Below are 22,880 nucleotides of genomic sequence, written 5' to 3' on the forward strand. Positions count from 1 at the left end.
GTATCTGTTAACATGATTTAAAGTTGGCTAGCCCCACTTTATGAATGGGAAAGATATCTTGAAAAGAATTTTCTGTGATTACTTCTGAGGAGCTTGGCCTATCTTTGGACAATATATACTATATTGTTAAACTATATAGTTAAAAAAATTAACAGTATATACTTTGAATCATGAGAGTCAGAGAGTCATTTGCATAAACATTCTCTGCATAGATGTGATATGCTGCCCTGTGGTCTGGCTGTTGAATAAGCACTATCTGGACCCATAGTAATCAGGAATAAATAATGGAAAGTAGTTAAGAAGTCAGTGTCTGATTTTTGTGATGTCAACTATGGCTGTCTTTATGGCACCAGGAGCAAACTGTTCTGATAGTAAAAGTCTCTTGAGACATTCTCAGTAGTCAGCCCATATGGGTGCTTGTGTATGTGACAGAGTGAAATGATAGTTGACATAGGCCTTAATTACTTTAGTTTTCTGTCTTTCACATGTTATCATTAATCTTTATTTAGTTATCTTCTATTTTTTAATTCCTTCCTATTAAAAAAATACATAGATTACTAGTGGTGGTGTTCTTTTATACAAGTAATGTTTATATAGATTTTTCATCGATGTTTACCATTTCCTTACAATTTTGGAAGACCTGGACTCATTTTTCTTTCTGAAATACTCCCTTGAGAAGTTTTCTTTAGTTAACATCTTTTGATAGAGGACTCCTTCCATTTTCACTTAGTTGCAAATGTATTTCAGCCTTACTTTTTAAAAAATACTTTATGCTGAATTCAACATTTTTGATTGACAGCTATTTTTCTTCTGTCTTCAATTATTAGTGTTAAGAGGACTTGTTTTTTTGGCGGGTTTTCTGTTTGTTTGTTTGTTTGTTTGTTTTGTAGATAATCATTTCCCAGCTACTTTGTAGCTTTTCTCCTTGTCTTTGGTATTCTGAATTTTAACTACAGTGGGTCTAGGCGTGTGCATGTTTCTTTTCATCCTGCTTGGGATATCTTACATTTCCTAAATCTTTGAGTCACAATTTTTTATCAGTATTGGGAAATAAACAGCCATTCTCTACCTAAATATTGCCACCTCTTCATTTCTGTTCTTTGTTTTTGGAGCACCAATTAAATAAACATATATTAGATCTTTTTATTCTGTCATATCACTTAATATCATTTTTCATATTTTTTTCTTGCTGTGCTTCGTTCTAGGTAATTTCTTTTGCTACATCTTTTTCATGAGTTTATAACTTTGGCCTTTTATGGCTAATTTTCTGTTTAACAACTTAATTGATTATTTATATTAAATTCATCAGTTAATTCCAAGTAATCCTTTGTTGATCTTTGTGATAATGACCTTTATTTATTTAAGCATTTTATGCATAGCTGTTCTAGATCCTGTACCTGAACAAATTTGATATTTGATGTCTTTGGGAGTTACAAAAATTTATTTTAAATTATTATAATAATTTCTACACTGACTCTTCGTGATGGAGGCATGCCTTCTGATATGTTTGACTATCTTTAGTGTTGTACTCATTGATTAATAATTGATGTAAATCCTGTAGACCTAAACTGGGGACTGGGGAAACCTTTCTTCAGAGAAGATTATCTTCTGCTTCTGCTAGTAGCCAGAGTGTACCCCCAATTTAAGTCCAATTGGGCATCTTCTTGAGGGTCTCTAATCAGAACAGATCTCTCAGACTGCCCTCCCTCACCCTACTGCTGTTGTAAGACTTAATTTTCCTAATAATTGTTCTGCTCTAGGCATCTGTCCTTAGGCAGCCCCACCCCTCTGGGCTGCTCAGGCTCAGCCTCCTTCTGCTCTACCCAGCTCCTTACTGTTCTAGCTCTAGTTTTCTTGTTGTTTGTGTTTTAGAGAGGGAATGAGTCAGAGTATTCAGGCTTGGCGACCTCTCCTGCCTCTTATAAGACCACTTATATCTCAAAGAGAACATCCTCTCCAGATTTTCATATTAGTTTAGTGGAATAGGCTTCTGCAAGCATCTAGTTAAACATAATATGGAAAGCCACTGTAGTTAAATGTTTCTGGTCTGTTTATCTTTCAATCAAAATATAAAAAATTAAAAATACTGAAACTGAGAATAAAGAAAATTTATTTAATAAAGGTTTAACAGACAAGTATATTATGAATTAAACTAGCTAAAATATCCTAATCTTCAGAAAAATCATTCTCATCGTTTGCTTGTATTATTTTGAGAGACTTCAGTGAGTCCTACTATGTATAGTAACTGGAATGTTTTGCATGGTTTTCTTTTATGTTTTGTCTAGGCTGCTACTGAAGAGGAAAACAGCCACGGTCATGCAAATGGTATTCTGAATGCTCCAAGCCTTGGTTCGCCAATTCGTGTCTGCTCAGAGATTACTCAGCCAGACAGAGATGTTCCATTGGTGCGAAAGTTACGTTCCATCCACAGCTTTGAGCTGGAGAAACGTCTGGCGCTGGAGCCAAAGCCAGATACCGACAAGTTTCTTGAGACCTGGTATAAAATAGTTTTTTTTTTTTTAAAGCAACTAAGATACTATTATTACTATATTTCTGTTACGTAAAGTCTTTTAAGTAAGGAATTCTTACATTTTTGTAGCACTGATTTGATAAAGCTGCCATCTTCATCCATGTTTTTAATTATCGTCCTCACTCTTAATGTGACTTGTCTTCTAATACTGTTCCAAGTTCTGTAACATAGAGCCTTTGGCTTTGGGAGCTGAGCAGTGGGAACTGGTAACTTCATAACACTAGGTACAAGTTAAGTGAACATTTTGAAGTGATTTTGTTTGGAAGATCTCTTTTATTGGAATGGAGAAGATGCAGTGTAGCATTAGAGAGGGCATGATAAAGGTGGCATTATGCAAGAAGAAGGGGGGATACATGAAGCAGGGAAAAAAGTAATTCATATACAAGTGATAAGTAGTTCAATTTAATGAAGACCTTCAATGAATAAGTGCTGCAGGAAAAACAGACGTCAATGTTTATCATTCTACCTATAAAGAAGGAAAGATGAAACGTTAGAGAGCTCAGCGATCTACTTCAAAAGAAGGAAAGGTGGAACTTGAGAGAGCTATGCATAGGTATCAACAGTAGTTCATGGTCTCTAACTTTGATAACAGAAGACTGAAGTGAAACTTTAAAAAGAAGTTGAGATATATTTATGAATTATAGAAAGCTTTAATAATATTAAGACCTGAGTGACTTTAATAATAGTCACATCTTTCAGTGTACATCCCTGGTGGCTACTATGGGCAATTAAATATGAGGTTAGAAGGACCATATATTTGACTAACATAGTAGTTACTGTGTCTGAAGACAATTCTGGCTTCGTCCAATCTAGCTTCCAAAACAGTACTACATAGCCATGTATTCTTCCTCACATGGTAATCATTCAGTTCTGCAGTTATGTGATGTAAGCTTGTGTCTCCATGTTGATATGATCAAAAGGATGGACTGGGGTTTGGGCAGTGTTTAAACATTTTCAGTTGTGCATTAGATTGGGAATGAATATTAAGTGTTATAGGGGTAAAAGCTTAGTTTGGGGAAGAATTAGTCTGACAGTAAAGAATGGAACCAAAAAGAGAATCCATGCTGAAGGAAGAGCTGAGCTGAGAGGTAGGACAGTTGAGAACAGAAATACTCAAAGAAAATGAACTCAAGCCAGAAGCTAGAATGAATAGGGAGCAGTTGATGGAATTGAAGCACCTAATTTACAGACTTAACTAGAGGAACAAGTGTATTCCTTAAACTGCTTCCCTGCAGATGAGCTCAGTTCTCAGAAGCCAGTGTAGCGAAGTACCACCAGTAATATTATTGCCTGCCCCGCATAGGGATTTATATACGATATCAACTGCCTTTTAATCCAGCAAAACTGAAAATACATCCTGAAGCTTCCCCCTAACCACCGAGACCACCTCCTACCACCTATGTGGAGCTCTTTGTGCAAAGTAGGCTGGGTGTGGTTGAACAGGTACAGTACCTTCTCATCTTAAAAGCTCTGCCTTTGGAGGAGTTTTCTTGAATGAGTATACATTTACACACCTCTCTGAAGACAAAACAAATGCAGAAAGTATTTGCCTGGTGTATATTAGCTTCCTTTGTGAGGCAGAAGTCCCTTGGATAAGTTGTTCCTCAGTGCCTCAGAGCAGAGAGCAGAGGGCAGTAGGACTGAAGTGGCAAAGCAAAGGTGAAATGGGTCACACAAGTCAACCTGGTAACCTGGTTAGGCCTTTGTTAGGCTGGGCAGGAGAGACACCTTCCCCCTATGGGCTTCATCTTCCAAAACAGGGATTATGACAGGTGGAGAAGAACATTATCAACCTGTGAAACTCTCCTTAAGCTTTATCCATATTTTCTCTATCTGTGTATGAGTATTAGTTCCGTATAGAGCTTATAGATTATATGCTTATAGGTTATATTATTTATATATAATAAATATTTCTTTAGGACAATTAAGTAACCTATATTCATTTTCTTAAGCTTGGAGAAAATGCAGAAAGATTCCAGTGCAGGAAAGGAATCTCTTCTCCCTGCTCTGCTTCATAAGGCTTGTATTCCTGCTGTGTCCCGTACTGACCACATCTGGCACTATGATGAAGAATATCTTCCAGATGCTTCCAAGCCTGCGTCTGCCAACACCCCTGAACAGGCAGATGGTGGTGGCAGCAATGGATTTGTAGCTGTTAACCTGAGCTCCTGCAAGCAGGAGGTTGATTCCAAAGAATGGGTGATTGTGGACAAGGAGCAGGACCTTCGGGATTTTAGGACAAATGAGGCTTTAGGCCATAAAACAACTGGAAGCCCTTCCGATGAAGAGCCCGAAGTACTTCAGGTTCTAGAGGAATCACCTCAAGATGAAAAGCTCCGATTGGGTCCTTGGGCAGAAAATGATCATTTAAAGAATGAAACCTCAGGTGTGATCTTAGCACTTTCCAGGGAGTGCCCTGGCACTGCTGCTTCGGAACAATATGCAGATAGGCTGGAACTCCAGGCTGGAGCTGCGAGTCAGTTTATTGCAGTGACACCCACAAGTCCAATGGAGGCCCAAGCGGACGGACCCCTCACGGCGGTGAGTGATTTGTTCCTGTCATTTTCTGTTATCCACTCAGCAAGCTCTTAAGAAAGGACTAATAGTTGATCAACTAAGATTCTTCAGCAGGGGCCTAAGTTTGGCAAATGAGTGTAGGGAGTGATGTCTGGATTGAGGTCTGCAGTCTGTCTGGTAAGGTAAAATTTCTCAACAGGTGAGGTTTTCTGCCAGGATAGCAACCTAATACATGAAATGTCACTATAACCTAATTTCAGAATGACATGTATAATTATATCACAAGAATTCTCTGTGTGTGTATATATATGATTTTTAAACATTTGTAATTCTAGAGATTTTGGATCTCTATATTATAAATATGGTGAGAAAGGCATATATTTAATCATTCATGGTTTGTACTTTATACCGTACACTGTTACTAGGTCTAATTCTTTTTGTCCTTTCTCCTTCATAACCTTCACTCAGAAATTTCTCATATTTTACATTCCCCTTAAATAGTAGTTTTCCAGCTTTGATGCCATTGTTTGTAAAATAAAGTCCCAGCTTCACTTCGAGATCTGCTTCTATAGGTCTGGGATAGTGAGAAGCCAGGAATCTGCATTTTAACAAGCACCTGAATGTAACTGTGATACAGGCCTTCTTCAAAGGAATATTTTGAGGAAATTCTACTGTCAGTTTGGGCATTTAGTTGGAGACGCCTGTTAGCCTGTACTTATCAGTAAGCGGTGATGCCCTCTGTGACTATGTGAGCCCCACAAAAGCCAGATGTGGAGGCAGTAAGCAACTGCACACACACCTCAAGCATGAGCAGCTACATCTGCCCTTATGTGGGTGGGAGTATAAGGTTTCTTTAAATTCTGTAATCATCTAGCAACCATCTCTTCCAGCTCACCAGGCGCAACATTGTTCTCCAAGCTGAAATGTTTTCTATTGGAACAGAATTCTGCATGCAGGTGTAAAACAGTAAGAAAAAGTAACACAATTTGATTTTGTGTACAGCTCTGTAGGAATTTACCTGCACTTCAAAATAGGGAAATAAATGCTTGCCTACTTTTTCATCAGAGCTAGTTGTTTCTTCCTATTTTCCTAGGACTGTTTTATACAGTTATATAGGTTGTTCACTGCATAAAGTGTCCTAGCTAAGGGAACAAGTTGGGGCTGAAATCTAGCCCAAACTTTGCTAGCCAAACTGTGCATTTTTGTGCAGGGCTGTTTCTTCTTTGAAGGACATCCTTTTCCAAATTGCACAAAGGTACCATACTCTGTGGGCTAGAGGCAGATCCTAATGCATCCCTCCCTTCCCTGTATTCCTTTTCCCACCCCACCTTCCTCTTTCGATTAATTCCCTCTTTCCACCTTCCCAGATTCAGTTTCTTCTTTTCTTTGACTCTGCCATGTTATGTACTCACTGTTGCTCAAGCATTTTTCCAGCAGTATTCTTCTGTACTTCCCTTCATAAAGGCTTTTATAGCCTTGGCTCCATTTATCCAAGTATTTTTTCCTCTCTGCCATCAATACTGTCCTGTCCACCAGGATTGTTCTCCTACACTGTCTGCAACATTTTCTCTATCAAGTTATTGAAAGACTTGTATATGATATTTGATATTAAAAGTTTGCCCTTATTTATAGATATCTTTAAATAAAAATATTTTTCTTAACTAATGGTCCCTTAAGAAATGGCAGCTGCATTACTTGTACACTTAGATCTGATGTATTAAACTTACTATTTCCTTCATTTGGGCGAACCTGGATAGAAATATATTTCATTTCTCTTCTTGAGACTTACATTCGGAGTTTACTTTTGCAGGAAGATGTAGGCACTTCCCTAACTTAACTATAGACTCATTAAATATGTAGTACTATAGTCAATTAGTCTCTCCAGATCTCTTGCAGCTCTGATTATATGCTCTAGCTTAGACAATATAATAAGCCATATCACCATCCTATCTGAATATTTTAAATTAGGACAAATTCTGATAAGAAATACTTTGTTAGTTTGTATCTTTTTCATTCAAGCTTGTTTCTTTTTTATAGTGATATGAAAGGGAAATGTCCTGCTATCTTAAAATGTATAGGAAATATGTAGAAAGACTTGGGATTGATTGCCACCTGACTAACCTCTTGAAATGGATTTTGTAGTTGAGTTGAATGCATATACATTGACTTCAGAATGGCCAGATGTCCTCTGTCTAACCATGGATTTCTATTTTTGATCTGGAAAGTTTTGTTATTATTATTATAGAAAAGTTTTATTTCTATGAGATTACATCTAGAATTATATGTGATGGTATAATTCAATCTATGAACAGTCAGAAAAGACCAGAGATTGAATGAACCACCTTGGGAAGTAAAAAAAAAGAGCCCATTTGTGAAGTGTTCAAATAATTGACTGGATTGTCACTTGGGAAAGGCTTCGTGGAAGGAACCCAAGCATCCACTGGCTGATTTACTCATGTGGTCAACATTTATTGAGCAGTTCCTGTGTGTCAGAGACTGCGCTAGGCATCACGAATTCAAAGCCCAGGATGGGGTGGGTGTAGCTCAGTGGTAGAGCGCATGCTTAGCATGCAAGAGGTCCTGGGTTCATCTCCAGTACCTCCATTAAAAAAGAAAACAAACAAACCCAATTACCACCCCCCCCAAAAAAGAAAAAAAAAATTCACAGCCCAATGAGCCTCCTCACTGCTTTCATGCCTCTTTTAGTGTTATGGGTGCTGTGATGGAACACTGTAGGTTGTGGAAGTTGGGGATAGTTGGAGTAAATTCATCCCAAGTGTCTTCCAAGATTGCACGAAGGGGCTTGGAAACTGTTAAATCCTGTAGCCATGTATGTGACAAATAATTACAGCCCAGCCAAAAAATATTTTTATTTCAGTCTGTCTTTTCTGGAACTTCATTCTTTGGATGCGAGTTGTGACTTATTTATGATCCTTAGTACCTCTACAAATTTCTGTAGTTTCAAATTCCTTTAAATATACATTAAACTATTAATAATGAGCAACTGCCTCAGAGAGATGAAATAACAGGGGAAGGCAAAAAACAACTTAACTTTTCTTGAGGCTCCAGGTTTTTAATTTTACCCACCTCTATAGCAAAGGCTGCTGACCTCTCCATCCTTCGCCCCCGCCCCATCAGCCCCCACATCTATCCACATAAGCCAAACCACAATATAGCAATATCTTCAGCAAAAGTAACCAGCATATATGGGGTCACAGTAAGCAATACAGGGGTAAGGAGTGAGAGAATGACACATTCTCTTAGAATGTATGGCCTCGATATATTCAAATGTTACCAAAACTGTGTCTTTATAGAAGTAAAAATTTGGTACATAAAAACATGGTTCAATAACAGTATTTTAGTTTTACTCATAATTTTTGACACTTGTATAAGGTATTATACGAAGATACTTTAAACAAAAGAAGTCTGTAGTGGAATTTGGATGGTTAAATTTTAATTTTTTTAGTAGGCCAAGAATTTGTTTCTATAACTCAGTTATTCTTGGCTACAGTGGGAACCAATAAATTATTCTACTACCTATATCTCTTCTAAATTATTTGTCAAAAAACAAAACGAAATGTAGATATTTTATATACCACATACCTTTCATTTAGAAGAGAGACTATTTGGTATGAGTGTTGAATTTCCCAAATTTTTTCTTTAATCTTAATAGCATTATTATCCTTAAATGAAAGAAAAGGAAAAGGATAATTTGTAAGTTAAAATGCAAATTCTTTGTAGTTTTTTGTCTCTTGCTGTGCGGCAGTTCTAAACATGGCTTGACTATGAAATAATGAGGCTGCCTTATCTGAACTAAAAAGTAGTGAGATTGATGTTAGTCAGACTCAGTACTAGGCATTAATAAAAATACGAAAGAAATGGAGAAACTTTGAGGTCATTTTCTAATTCTGTAGAAAGGTGTACCTGATACAGTTAGAGAATAGAAAAAAAAGAAACTACTGAGTTCATGCCTTAATGAAATGTTTGTGAATTATACAAATTAAAAATATAAAAGATGTATATATGGCTTACTGGCAGATCATTAATTTGGTCTCTTTGTAGAATGTCCCAAGTATGGGAATTGCTTTGTGTCTTTATAGAGTAAGGTTAAGGAAGCTATTTTCAGCTATACTTAGAGTTAACTTTCTTTTCTCTGTGTGCTGCTATTGATCTGTGGTTTTTCCCTTTTATCTTGATAGATAATGTTTTTTGCGGACGTGGTTTCCCAGACTCCATATGAGAGTGTGTAGTGCATGTCAGTGGGCTGTGCTATGCTGTGTGTGACTTTCAGAATCCTAGAGTCCTGTCCCTGACTTTTTTTGACTATGTTTTTTCTTCATTTGTGAAATTTGTGTTAATAAAAGTAGTCAGTTAAAATAGTTTGCAACTATGAAATGGAATTAGTAAACATGATTTCAAGAATATTTTATAAACTTAAATTAGTGCTATATAAATATTAAATGGCAGTAATTTATGCAGCTTATCATAATTGCTCAAACTCTTTTTAAGAAAGTAAACTTTCCTGTCTAGTGATGCACATATTTTTTCTATATACAAGATTATTACCCCTTTTTTCATACCAGATATACACATACGTTTATCTCCTGAATCTAGGTGTGTTAGGCACAAAAGTGCATTGATTCCCTAGCTTCAATCTCAGAAGACCAGTGGAATGTTATTTTTGTAAAGACTATTGAGTTCATTTTGGCTGATGTACTTGGAATTACATATAATAATGAAATGACTTTTGGTTTATTTTGAATGTAAAATATAGTCATCTCCCTTCTTATTTGGTTTTTAATATAATTTCACATCTCCTTTTCTTATTGCCGTCACCCTCAGGTCTTAAAAAGTAAATTTTGAAGAGTAAATAACTATAAATTTTAGGTTTCAATATCATTTTAAAAAATACTAGAAAATCGCCATCTGCCTGAATATATTTTTTTTCTTTTTTAAAATAAAATTTAAATGTTTTGAACAGTGACATTTATTTACTTAAGGTTTTTTTGGGGGGGTAATAATTAGGTTAATTGATTTGTTCATTCTTACAGGAGGTACTGGGGATTGAACCCAGGACCTCATACATTCTAGGCATGTGCTCTACCACTTGAGCTATACCCTCGCCCTCTGCCTGAATATATTTTAGAATAATAAAAGAGAGTTGACTTTCTGGAGGGTGACAGCACCAATAGAACTTACTGCCTTTTCCCCAGGGTCATTATAGGTCTGGGATTATTGTGAGAATTCATGTCTGAACCCAGCCTGCCTTGGATTAACCTGCAGGGCCTCAGGACCCTGGTTCCATTCAGGAGCTATTCCAAGACATTCATTAGGTGTTTTCTCCTTGGGCTGGCCTTAGGGCAAGCTTTACATGTCCTTAAACCTAATTGTGCTCCTCAGACACAGAGAAACAGATCTAAACAACTTATCTGACTCTAGAACCGAATGAATTTCTTGATGCCATTGGACTAGAGATGGGGTCTAAGTGAAATCTCCCAGGACTGCTCCAAATTCATTTTGCTTTGAATTTAGACCAATTTCCATAGTTTTATTAGAATGTAATAGGCTTCATTAAATGACTCGATTATTAAATTTATCAAAAAGCCTTTTTTCCTTACAAGTTTATGTGGGTGACATTTTCTGCCTCCTCATACGTCACTTCTAACAGATGTGAAGATGTAGAAACTAGGTATCTTAAGAGAGGACATTTTTATTAAATATTAAATCTTATTCACATAGAATTGAAATGATCTCCATGGAAGGATGGTAGAATTTCATTTGTCATAAGCTTTACCTTAAAAAATATTAAAAAAGATGTAAAACATTAGTAAACATCTTTGTATGTGTCTGCTTATAGGAAGATATATTATGCATAACACTAATTAATAGGATTTATAGGAAATGACAAAATGCGTATAAATTTGGAGTTTTTAAACTTATAACAAATTTGCCAATAATTTTCTCCTATAATCTTGTATCTGTATTTTTGCTGGAAGTAGCAGGCAAACTCAAAGGGACTTGGAGAGAATTTAATGAAAGGAACTTTTTACAGATGTGTAGGCAGAGTTAAGAGAGCCAACAGGACCAGCAATAGAGCGAGCCATTCCTATTCTGAGTCTAGAAAGAGAGGAAGCAGGGCTGTTATCAGAACCTGGTGAGAGTCGTATCTGTAGGGGGTGCCATGTGACAGGAGCTGTGGCCAGGACTGGCCAGAGTAGCCACCACCAAAGCTGCAGTCCATCAGGAAGAAGCAGAGAGAACTAATACCCAAATCTTCCTCTCCTCCAACTCTCTGACCCTGTGTTAATGCAGCCCGCTGGGCAAACCCAACTAGAAATCGGAAGGCAAGGGTGTCTGGATAGTTTAGTGTGTAGAAGTCTTCCAGAGCACAGAGCAGGCTAAAGAAAAGGCAGGGATGACCTTAGCGAGAGACTATTCTGTACAGTTCCTGAGTAGGGGAGCTTGAGGGTCATGCATTTTTACTAAGAATTCATTTTAAGTATGAGTTGAGCAGACCTGGTTGACAAGTTTGATATCTGTGTTCCTCTTATAAATTAGAATTTGAGGTGTTAAGTCTGAAATCATGCTGCTTCTTTTATAATTCCACATTATTGCATTTAACTTTTTTCTCCTCAGATTACAATTCCTAGACCTTCTGTGGCATCTACACAGTCGACTTCAGGGAGCTTTCACTATGGTCAGCAGCCAGAGAAGAAAGGCCTTCATCCCATGGAGCTCACTGTGGAGCTTTACTCTCCCAGGGAGAACCTCTCTGGCCTTGTTGTAACAGAGGGCGAACCTCCTAGTGGAGGAAGCAAAACAGATTTGGGGCTTCAGATAGATCATATTGGTCGTGACACGTTACCCAATATTAGAGAGTGCGACAAATCCCAAGACCTGGGACCAAAAGACCTTCCTGACCATAATAGACTGGCTGGGAGAGAATTTGAGAGTCTTCCTAGGGAAACAGAAGAGAAAAGCATTCTTCTAGGATCAGATAATGAAGATGAGAAGTTAAATAAAGGGCGGCATTATGTTGAGATCTCCTCTCTCCCCAGAGACCTGGTAACAGTGGAGAGGGATCACTCAGCTACTACTGAACCTCTTGATGTGACAAAGACACAGACTTTTAGTGTGGTGCCAAATCAAGACAAAAATCATGAGATAATGAAGGTTCTGGCAGCTGGAACTTCAGAAATACTTCCACAAGTTATTGACCCACATGTTGAAGGACAGATAGGCCAGGTGGCTGCAATGCAAAAAAGTAAACTATCTAAAGATTATGAAATCAAGAGTGAAGACTTGCCGAGTCATCAAGGAGATCTGTCTACTTTTTTGCACCAAGAGGGTAAGAGAGAGAAAATTTCTCCTCGAAATGGAGAACTATTTCATTCTGTTTCAGAGAGTGAACATTGTCCACCATCCCGGAAGGATGTGGTTAGGTCATCCTTTGTAACTAGACACAGCCGAATCCCTGTTTTAGCACAGGAGATAGACTCAACTTTTGAATCATCCTCTCCAGTCTCTGCAAAAGAAAAGCTCCTCCAAAAGAAAGCTTATCAGCCAGATCTAGTCAAGCTTCTGGTGGAAAAAAGGCAACTCAAGTCTTTCCTTGGGGACCTCTCAAGTGCCTCTGATAAATTGCTAGAGGAAAGACTAGCCACTGTTCCTGCTCCCTTTGCTGAGGAGGAACTCTTTACTCCCTTTTCAAGACTGGCTGTAGAATCACACCTGAGCAAGTCAGCTGAAGACAGCTTTCTGACACCCATCATCTCCCAGTCCAGAAAGAGCAAAATTCCAAGGCCAGTTTCATGGGTCAACACAGATCAAGTCAATAGCTCAACTTCATCTCAGTTCTTGCCTCGGCCACCACCAGGAAAGCCACCTGTGAGGCCTGGAGTAGAAGCCAGGTAATGCTGTGTGCTCTCTCTTAGTTAAGTGTGTAGCCTTATCTCTGTGTCTGCTCGATTGTAATATGTCAGTGGTTTCATTTCTTTGTTGCCTGCTTCTGATCATCTGTGTCCTTCCCTGTGTTTCCCAAGTCTTATAGCACAGTGTAGTTGAAGGGGTCAGTTTGATCCAGGCTAATTCTTAGCTCTCCCACTTTCTAGCAGTGTGAACTTCAATGTCTTTATCTATAAAATAGGTAAAAAATTTGCCTTGTGGCTTTGGGAAGATAAGATCAGGTAGACTATATCTAGAGCTTTGTTTAATGCTTATTAGCATGCAACAAATGTACTCTTTCCCGGTACATTTTAACTAGATGCTCTGTAATTTTCTAGTTTTGTCTAGTCAGAATCCTGCTATAACAGATGTCATTATGATGTGAGATTCTAGTGAAGAATACTGTGTCTATGATTTGATGAACAGGCCCTGGTAACAGTTCTGTTTATGATTAGAATTAATTAGACAAACAAAACATCTTATAGGAGGTTTCCCTATGTCTGAATGATAAATACAGCCATACATAATAAAGATATTGCTTTAACATTCATTGTATGGTATGCTTGTTTATTGAAGTATTCTCATGTGTAGTTGACCGTGGAGTGATTATATTTTGAAGAAGAGGGGAAAATATTGGGAAGTGGTGAATCAGTTAAGAGTGCTTTCCTTGGAGCCATTATTCACTTTCAGAGAGTAGAATGGCCTAAACCCATGGAGAAGAAAGAGAAAAAGGATAATCTTTTAACAAAAACAAAATGAAAATCAAAATACATTTACATGAAAAAACTATAGCCTGTTCTAGTTATATAACAATAGGCCTCCACCTGTTATAAGGATTTCTGAAGGGTATTAAAGTGAGGTTCTGTCTGTATCATTACCCAGCAGAACTTGCTACCTTTACCTTAAAGTAAGTTTAGTTTTGACTTGCCCTAGACTTTCTTTCAGGTTCCAAGGTAGCTAAACAGTGGATTTGAAATGACCATGGAAGTAGACTTAAGCAGGAAGCGTGATGATGAGTAAACAGCATTCATTTAGCTGAGACATTTTAAAAAGATGATTCCACGAACAATATTCACACATCCCCCCTTTTTCTTTCGCTTGGCATCTATGCTTAATGAGATGGTATATCTCTGTTGATACCTCTATTGCTTGTCTTGAGCTGCTTTAGACTGCAACAAACAAATCTTAATTATCATTTATTATTTAACACTTGACATGTCCCCTAAAAGTAGCACTTGGTAACTTGGTAGCATAGCCAAACGTGTGGCATTAATGTGCCAGATAGTACAGAACTGACGAGCCTGGAGCTCATCTGGGAACTCAGTGAGACTCAACTTTCCCACTTAGGTCCTGGCATAGGGAATTATCTTATTCTGTTCTTCAATTTTTACTGTAAGATCCATGAGGGCCAGTTTAACCAGGATGAGTTTCATGTCACTTGTCAGAAAATAAGTAGATGGTAAAGAAGGAAGAAAAGACAAAATTTAGAGAAAAAAATCAGTAACTTGCTGTTGATTCAGGATGGTGATGATGGCTATGTGTGTCCCCTGCATCCTGCAGGTACCAGTACCACTGGGAAACTCTTCTCCCACTTCCTTCTACGAGGAGTGGCATGCCAATAGTCGGAGGTTTAAGTTCTTAAACTGAATGGATTTTTAGGCCAAGATAGAAAGAATGAATACTCTCTAGATTTCGAATTCTGAGGCCCAAGCTTAGTTGCCCTTAAGAGAGGCAATCAGTCCCCAAACCCTGCTCTCCTGACTCTCAGGCTATTGTCAGGGGTAGAAACTGAGGCCCAGAGAAACCAATGACTGCTCTTTTGGAAATTATTAAATGAGGTTAAAATATCTTTTTATCTGTAGTTCCTGCTGTTGGTGAGTACAGTTCATGTTGAAGACTTATATTGTGGAGTTTAATGTTGCATAAGAGTATGCAGAATCCCTGTCCTAGAAAAGCCTTAAACAAAGTGGTTTACTCTCCCTCATGTGCTAGAGACATTTCACTAAGTTAATCCTAAAATTTAGAGACAGACATGCCATAAGAGGAAGGGGACTAACAACATGTAAGTCCTCTGAATGGCAGACATCCAAGTAAATCTTTACTGCACTTGACTGCTCAGTAACCCTGTGAGAAATGTAATATTCCCATCAAAGCTAGGAGAGGTTAAATAATTTGTCCAGAGTCATACAACTGGTATGTGAAAGAGTAACTTGGCATTCTCCAAGTGCTTCCTGACTTTGACTCACATCATACACATTATGATCTGTGACGTGACTTTCTGGGCAGACTTGAAGTGAATTAAAATGAAAATAATTCTTCTCTGTTCTTTTAAGGCTCCGCAGATATAAAGTCCTAGGGAGTAGCAATTCCGACTCAGACCTTTTCTCCCGCCTGGCCCAGATTCTTCAAAATGGATCTCAGAAACCCCGGAGCACTACTCAGTGCAAGAGTCCAGGATCCCCTCACAATCCAAAAACACCACCCAAGAGTCCAGTTGTCCCTCGCAGGAGTCCCAGTTCCTCTCCTCGAAGCTCTTCCTTGCCTCGCACATCCAGTTCCTCACCATCCAGGGCTGGACGGCCCCACCATGACCAGAGGAGTTCATCCCCGCATCTGGGGAGAAGCAAGTCACCTCCCAGCCACTCAGGATCTTCCTCCTCCAGGAGGTCCTGCCAACAGGAGCATTGCAAACCCAGCAAGAACGGCCTGAAAGGATCCGGCAGCCTCCACCACCACTCGGCCAGCACTAAATCTCCCCCAGGGAAGAGTAAGTCAGCCAGTAAACTCAGCAGATAAGAGCCGGGCTGCATCCTTGTGAAAGGTGTGAGATCTTCCTCCTAAACTTGATGCATGTGTGTCTCTGTACTGTTTATTTTAAAAATCAGTGTTGATCTTCTCTTGCAGAAGAAAGTAACATGATAAATTATTTATAAGAAGATATAAATACATGATAAGGAATTATCTAAGGCGGGCAGCAAGCAGATCAGGAATCAGTCAATGCCTTTGCATAGGAATGGGCAATCCAGCAAAATCCAAGGGGCAGAAGCTGATTAAATGAACTCTCATTTCTTAGCTGCCTTTGAAACAAAAATGTTGAAGGTAGGAAGAGGAATGGAATTTCAAGGGGTTTAGCCTACTTTTAAAAAGGCCCTACTCAAAGATTATATAGCAGAAGTGAAACTCCTCATTTTAATATTCTCATTCAAGACTTTCTGACCTTGGAGAGTCAGAATTGCTCCAACGTTAGTGTCTGTTGCTAGGAAGCCAGTGCGCATATGCATTTGGCTTGTGTGTTTATCTGGTGTGTTGAGAGTTCACACCTTTACTTTGCCTCATTCCTAGTTCCCTTCCTGAAGTTCTTATTTTTTAAAGTTAGTGTTTCTCACCTGATCCAGTCTCTCTGCTCTTATTTTAACAATACATTCTAATGTGCTTTTAGCAGCACATGCTGAGAATTTCAAATCCAGTTACTTTTTTTAATCCCCTAATATTTCTGTTTGGAGCAACAGTTCTTAACTCAGTGTATTTTTATTGTGAGGAATAACTGATGAAACTTAGGTAAAGGAAGGAAGAGTCTAAATAGGGCTGCTTTGCCGGCGTTAGTGCTTTAAGAAGAGGGACAGAGTGGGGGTTATATCCTTCAAAATAGGAGAACCCTCTTCTTTCCTGTTACTTTCCTCCTTGTGGACGAAAAACTGACCAGAGTAGACCTTGCTTCCTTAAGTTTTTTAGGTACCAACTATTTCAAATGTCAACCTCCAAGACAATACCAGGGAAGTACGTTGCTGTGGAATGTGACTTTATGCTTTTAGAGCCTTAGAAAGAAAAATAGAAACAAATTAGGAATGTTGAGGCTTAAAATTCTCAAACTTTGTATTTTATACACTGAGCCAATAAGGAATGAGTATCTGAGGAAATAAATTTAGGCTCAATATTTATCTTTTAATGTTTTATTATCTGCTTCTTCTGTGCTTTAGTTTGAATATTTGGGCTTCTTGACCTGATTTCAATGTAATCTTAATTTACAAAGCTGTAAGGAAGGCTACATTTGTTCTGATATCACTCTTCTGCTAGCAGGAATCAGGCAAAGTTAAATTATACTAGACTTTTTAAATGGGCTTTTTTATACTCTGTAGTTTTTGTGTTATAAAGACCTTATTAAGGTCAGGTGAATTGGTCTGCTTGCTGTTGAAATTTGCCTTCTAGCAAACACCTGTGCTTTCTCTTTGACCTTTTGTTTCCTGCCAAACCTGATATGGTTGAATTGGAAAACAAAACAAAACAAAAAAAAGAAAGCTATTTTCTCACCAAGTGAACATATTCTAATGCTGCATCAAAGCTGCCCTGAAGCTGCACTGAACTTACCTTGTTCTCTTTATCTGTGTTGAGCTTTTTTTAAAAACAAAACAAAACAAAACAAAACTCGAAACACTACCGAGGCATATTATGGTCTCCCATAAGAAATGTAGCATAATGTGGAATCTCAATTTCTCTCCGGTTTCAAGACTACAGAGGAATGCAATAGATAGACATATCTGCTGTTTAACTAAAGCAACTGTAATATTGGAAGACCGATCCTTCTGTATTATATTGTATAATAGTTGCTATAACACTACTTGCATGTCTTCATGGTAAATTATATAAATATTTATAAATATATAGAGAAACATATGCTTATATAAACTCGTTCTTTTTCATTCTCCATTTGTAATTTCAAGCTCACAGATGGTGAAATTACTTTTTATTGTGTGCCTCGTGTACACTTGCATATCTTTATTTTCTGAAAATATGTTCTTGGCATGTGACATTTCAGATTCTTGCCTGCCTTGTGTATAATGCAAGGGTTGGCAGTCTTTAATAAGCCAAGATAGGTTATTTAATTTTCATTTTTAAAAAATTTTAATAGGGGAAGAATTACTGGGACATGCTTGTAATATTGGTTCAAGGATTTGTCATGTTAATCACATAATTCTGTCCTTATGGTTGGAGTGGATAAACTGGGATGATCATGGGTCTGACATACTGGTGTTTTTTTTAAGTCTCTTAAAAATTACCACTCTGCTTCTTTTCACCTCACTTTTTTGGGGGGTGGGGGAGTATTCTACAATTAAGAAATTATCTTCTTTCTTCTGTTTTATAAGCTAATTAGTGCTAAAAGTAGCCAGCTTTAAATCCTGACCCCTCTAATCAGAAATATGCTCATGGTAACATAACTATTTGAAAAACTAATGAGGCTACAACTATGGTATGTGTGTTATTTTATTTCTTCCTGGCATTTCTCTTCTAGCAGTCGAAACCATCAATGATGGCAACATGGCAGCTGAATACTTTCTCTCTTTATTCCTTCCACTTTTTCCCAGCTTTTCCACTATGTTGTCCCCTTTTCTAAATGGCACAGACAAACTGAAGATCTGGAGAGAAACAGCCTCATTGTGTAAAAATATTTTATTTTGCATGTAGAGAAGAGAGTTAACCAAAGATATTTCTGCTCTGATACTTTCAAATGAAGACAAATTATATCTTATGTATCAATAGATTCACTTAAAAACACTATCTTATATAGAGATTTACTCTATGGTTTTTAAAAACATAGTTTATGCTGTTAGATTTTAGATGTCTTGGGCTAAAAAGAGAAGTTGACAGCCCTGAGCAAAGCACTTTGGGCACAAGGATTTTTGTTTTCGTTTTATTTTAGAGTATGATACAAAAAATGAGTTGGGTTCTTGTTGCTGTTAGTTATTTTTTATTTTTTATTTTTTTTTTAGTGATGGCATACTTCAGATTTCAGTGACAAACAAAGACCATCCAAGTAATTTTAAACTGTTTTGGTTATTTTACCTAAGATGAGGGACATGGCCATCAAAGTCAGGCTAAACTATACTGAGTGGTATGGGGCAGAAGTTAAAATTATCTCTTGAAAATCAAGTGCCTCCTAGTTTCTCCTATCACAACAAAGTTGCTAGTTACCTAGTCATACTTGCCCCTACCCTCCGTTGTCTGTTCTCTGGAATTACTCAGGTGGAACAGAAGATAGAATTAGCAACAGCTCAGTCCCTTTAGGTAACATTCTTCCAAAATTATGCTGCCAGATCTCCAGGGTGTACAGATTGTTTGAAATATTCAAATTCCACACAGCAGTCTTTTGCACAGTTTAAAGGCATTTAACTTTGATGTACAATGAACAGAGAAGGACAATTGGGTTATATCAAATTTACACTTAAAGCACAGATTATAAACATCGTTGAATGGTAAATCTTAACTAGGCACTCTTCATTCTCAACTCAGTATGCAAGCTGGCCTTGCTGACAGTGGCATAGTTACATTTACTGCTTTTAAGTTGCATGTTGCAGAGTGTTTTTAAGTTGCCAAGTGAATCAAATTCTAAATAAGTAGCAAAATGGTAATTGAAGCCCACTGTTGTCATTATCCACTTTATATAATTTGCTTTAAAATACTAAACAAATAGCTGTTTACTAACCCAGTGGACCTAGGGTGCAGTGTTTCTTTCTGTTTTTCTCTTAGGCACCATAGGAACTTGAGGTTCTTCAGTAATCATCAGAGATTCCTTCTAGGCCACAGATTTTTTTGGTGAATATTTCCATGGTTATATTTCAATCAACAAGGGAAAAGTGTACACTGGTGCATGTTTTATAAGCCCAGACACAGATAGTTAAAACTGTAACTAGTTTTTCTGTATCCAGTAGCTTTGAATAAAAACAGATGCTTTCCCTTCAAGAGCAGAGGATTCTTTATTCTAGGAACTATATTAGTCTAACATTAGGAATTGGTGATAGGAGAAACAGGATCCAGCATTCAGAATTTAGTGGCTTAGGGGGGAAAAATGCATCTTACCCTGGCTATTTGAAGATATATTTATTTGTAGATAAGTCTAGATTTAGTCTTGAAGATCAAAATTTTTCACATTTTAAAACTTTTTCATTCCTTTATATCACAACATTTATATCAAAACATGGCGTATGTTAGGGAACCATTTCTTCTGTTATGTTCATGTGTTTTGGAATTAAGTTATTTGCATTCACTCTTAAAGTCTGCCCATTTCTGTTTATGTGTATTTACCATAGATGTGTTGGGACTTTGCCAAAAGGGAGAGATATTTACAACAACTGTATTGTTTTAACTTTCTTCGGTTTGGTTCTGTCGACAGTTTATTTGTAAAATAGTTATCTATGTTCGAATACAAAAAGTACTACAGGGTTAAGACACGTCATTCATTGTGGTGGCCGTCATATGTCAATATGTAACCCGAGTTCAGGAATCACAGGTGCCTATTTAGACCTTAACTTAGAGAAGGGAACAAGAGGCAGTTCCAGTCCTCAGACAATAAGGAAGAATAAAGGACATGGAAAACCCCGGGTGACTGTTAGGACATCCCTCTTACCCGTCTTCATCCAGTAGAACTCTGGTGTGAACCTCAAGGATGTGGGAATAGTGTGGAAACATATCATTGGATAGTCTCAAGAGTTTGGCTGTCCCTCTGGAATTATGAGAAATTTAACCCAAGTAGACTCAGGAGTCTGCAGAATCTGTTGCTAACATTGCTAGGGAGAACTGCGAGAGACACTTGGGGAATCCCATAGTCCTTGGGTAACTCTAGAACGTGGGACAAGGATCCCTGTTCATTTAAAAGGGAATTTGGATGCTGCACACCTCAAATCCAAGGCTGGACATGAAATGATGATATTAAAGTCTTGACCCATCAATACATTTTCTAAGTCAGTTGGGATTATCTGCTCCGACTTTTAAATCATAAGCTTGATATTTAATTCCTCCCCTTAAGCAAATTTGGATTAGGAAATTAGAGTATGTGACAAGACCAGACTCACCTTGAGGTGATACACAATCTCAAGACACTGAATAGCCAAGTAGAAACCTTTACTAAGTAATGATTTGTGTATTTCCTTAGATTTTGCTGGATCCTTGGTCTTAAGGAGGCAATGTAAAGGAAGTGAAGCCTTTTTCTTCATGGCCCTGTGAAACTTTAATAGGATCTGCCTCTTTAATTGGAAGTGACAGTGTGGGTGCAGTATATATATATATATCACTGGTGATACTGACATTATCTCTCAGATACCCTGGGCTAGGGGTTCCTTGACGTAAAGAACAGGATTCAGTTGGGGCAGGCTTTGAGCCCATGTGACTATAGAATTTGCTGATGACATAATTTTATACACTAATGATAGGAAATTTTCTCTCTTCAGTAGTTTAATATTGTTTCCTATTGTATACATAAGTGTTCACCCACCCAGTTAAAAACACTGGGTAAACCAAATTTTTATATCGACTGCCCTTACTATATGTTGCTTTTTATTTCCCCCTTAAAATACACAGTTTAAATCTATAAAAATTCATGCACAGCACTCCGCCATACCTGGAGTCTGTCTGGGTGTTCTTAACGCATCCATAAGGAACAAACCTACCAGAGCTTGAAGGTGGTTTATTTTAGGGATCAACCCAGAGAGGATTAGGATTTTTTTCTTTTTAAATTATTCACCAGTTAGGTAAATTTAGTTCACTAACGTAAAAAGCATTCAGAAACACAAAAATAGGAAGATAAAGGAAATATACACTGTGCCACTTGGGGCTCTGAGGTTGGATTGGGTGAAGTGAATAAAGAAAAGAACCCATGACCCAGGCTTGAGCTCCCTCGCTTCTCATGCACAGTTCCTGGTCCTGCTCCTGACTCCTCTCCTAAAATAGCCAGTGCTGGTTTCATTGGGCCATTTACTTAAGAGTTCACAGCTTTTAGGGAAAAAAAGGGAGTTGGGAAACATCTAGTTTTGAATTAGATACAAATCTTGAAAATTATGAACTATTGGCAGCTGTTAAATCAGATGGAACCACAAACAAGAATTCTCTCGTCAAGCAAGACCAGTAAGTTAGAAGACTGTAATAATTCCAGTTTTCTCCCTTTCTTCTCCTTTTCATGAAATCAGAGTGATGAGAAACTGCTCTTTGAAATACCTCCAAAGGTATTGTATTGTGTCCCTTTCCCCTCCACGCGGCCCTCTGCATTTTTGCTCAGGCAACCAAGGACATAGAGTAATTGGCAGAAACATGGAGTGCTTTTGTATAGGACATCTGTACATAAAAGTGTAATTATTTATTTAATTTTCCCATTTGTATCATATTAAAGCTTTGTACAGTGTTTTAAGTTCTGTTTTAAAATTATTTTGTATTTTATTTTTATAATCTAGTAATAAAATATCCATTCCGCATGCAAACTCTAGTTCCATTTGTGTGGTGCTTTGGATTTCAAAAGTGGGAAATATTTTTCTAATAAATCTATTGAATGCACCAGAGGTTACAAGATCAACAGGGGGTAGAAAGTGTTACTATAAATGCAGTACCACATCCAGAAGTGACCTAGAAAAAGCAGCACTGGACTGAATAGAAACCAGGTGTTCAGCATCCCTGCAGACAAAAAACAGGGTTCAGGGATATGAGGAGATGGTTCCCCATGTAATAATATTTTAAGTGTTAAAAGCTCCCTTTCAATCCATCATTCTCTCTCTGCTGGAAGTACTTTTTTTCTTCTCTTAAAGAAACGTCCCTGTAGCACTGGAGTGATTTCTGCTCCCCATCACCCTCTCCTTTCCACCTGTAACTGTCCTTTGAACCTCCAGAGGAGATCTAAGGAGGTATTCACATGGGCAGTGCTTCACCCTTCCTGGTTTCCTTTGGCCTGGAGTGTTAGTGCCATCTGTTTTTCTCTGCCTGGTTTCCCTTTCTTGATTTCTCAGCAGCAACATCCAAAGAGCTGACTCTCATGTTTTTTGAAATAAGAGAAATTAAGAAATAAGCTCCCAGAAGCTCATCATGTAAATACCTATTAACTTCTCAACTGCAAAGTAGCTGAAATACTAACCTT

The 22,880-nt window shown here is 37.8% G+C and overlaps 1 protein-coding gene and 1 non-coding gene across 4 annotated transcripts in view; one reads left to right on the plus strand and one right to left on the minus strand.

The window, feature by feature from the left end:
* TTBK2 (tau tubulin kinase 2) overlaps positions 1–22,233 on the plus strand; it is a 121,231-nt gene extending 98,998 nt beyond the window's left edge. For all 3 annotated transcript variants that reach the window (XM_010994961.3, XM_064485674.1, XM_031453230.2), the window contains 4 exons: positions 2,286–2,497; positions 4,483–5,071; positions 11,684–12,957; positions 15,325–22,233. In XM_010994961.3, coding sequence (XP_010993263.2) covers positions 2,286–2,497; positions 4,483–5,071; positions 11,684–12,957; positions 15,325–15,787 — 2,538 coding nt within the window. In that variant the 3' untranslated portion in view covers positions 15,788–22,233. The remainder of the gene's footprint in view (positions 1–2,285; positions 2,498–4,482; positions 5,072–11,683; positions 12,958–15,324) is intronic.
* Positions 10,097–10,169, minus strand: TRNAS-AGA (transfer RNA serine (anticodon AGA)). The gene has a single exon. It is a non-coding gene; the product is annotated as a tRNA-Ser (tRNA).
* Positions 22,234–22,880: the final 647 nt, after the last annotated feature.

The sequence above is a fragment of the Camelus dromedarius genome, chromosome 5 (genome assembly GCF_036321535.1).
Source record: "Camelus dromedarius isolate mCamDro1 chromosome 5, mCamDro1.pat, whole genome shotgun sequence".
In the NCBI taxonomy this organism is placed as follows: Eukaryota; Metazoa; Chordata; class Mammalia; order Artiodactyla; family Camelidae; genus Camelus; species Camelus dromedarius.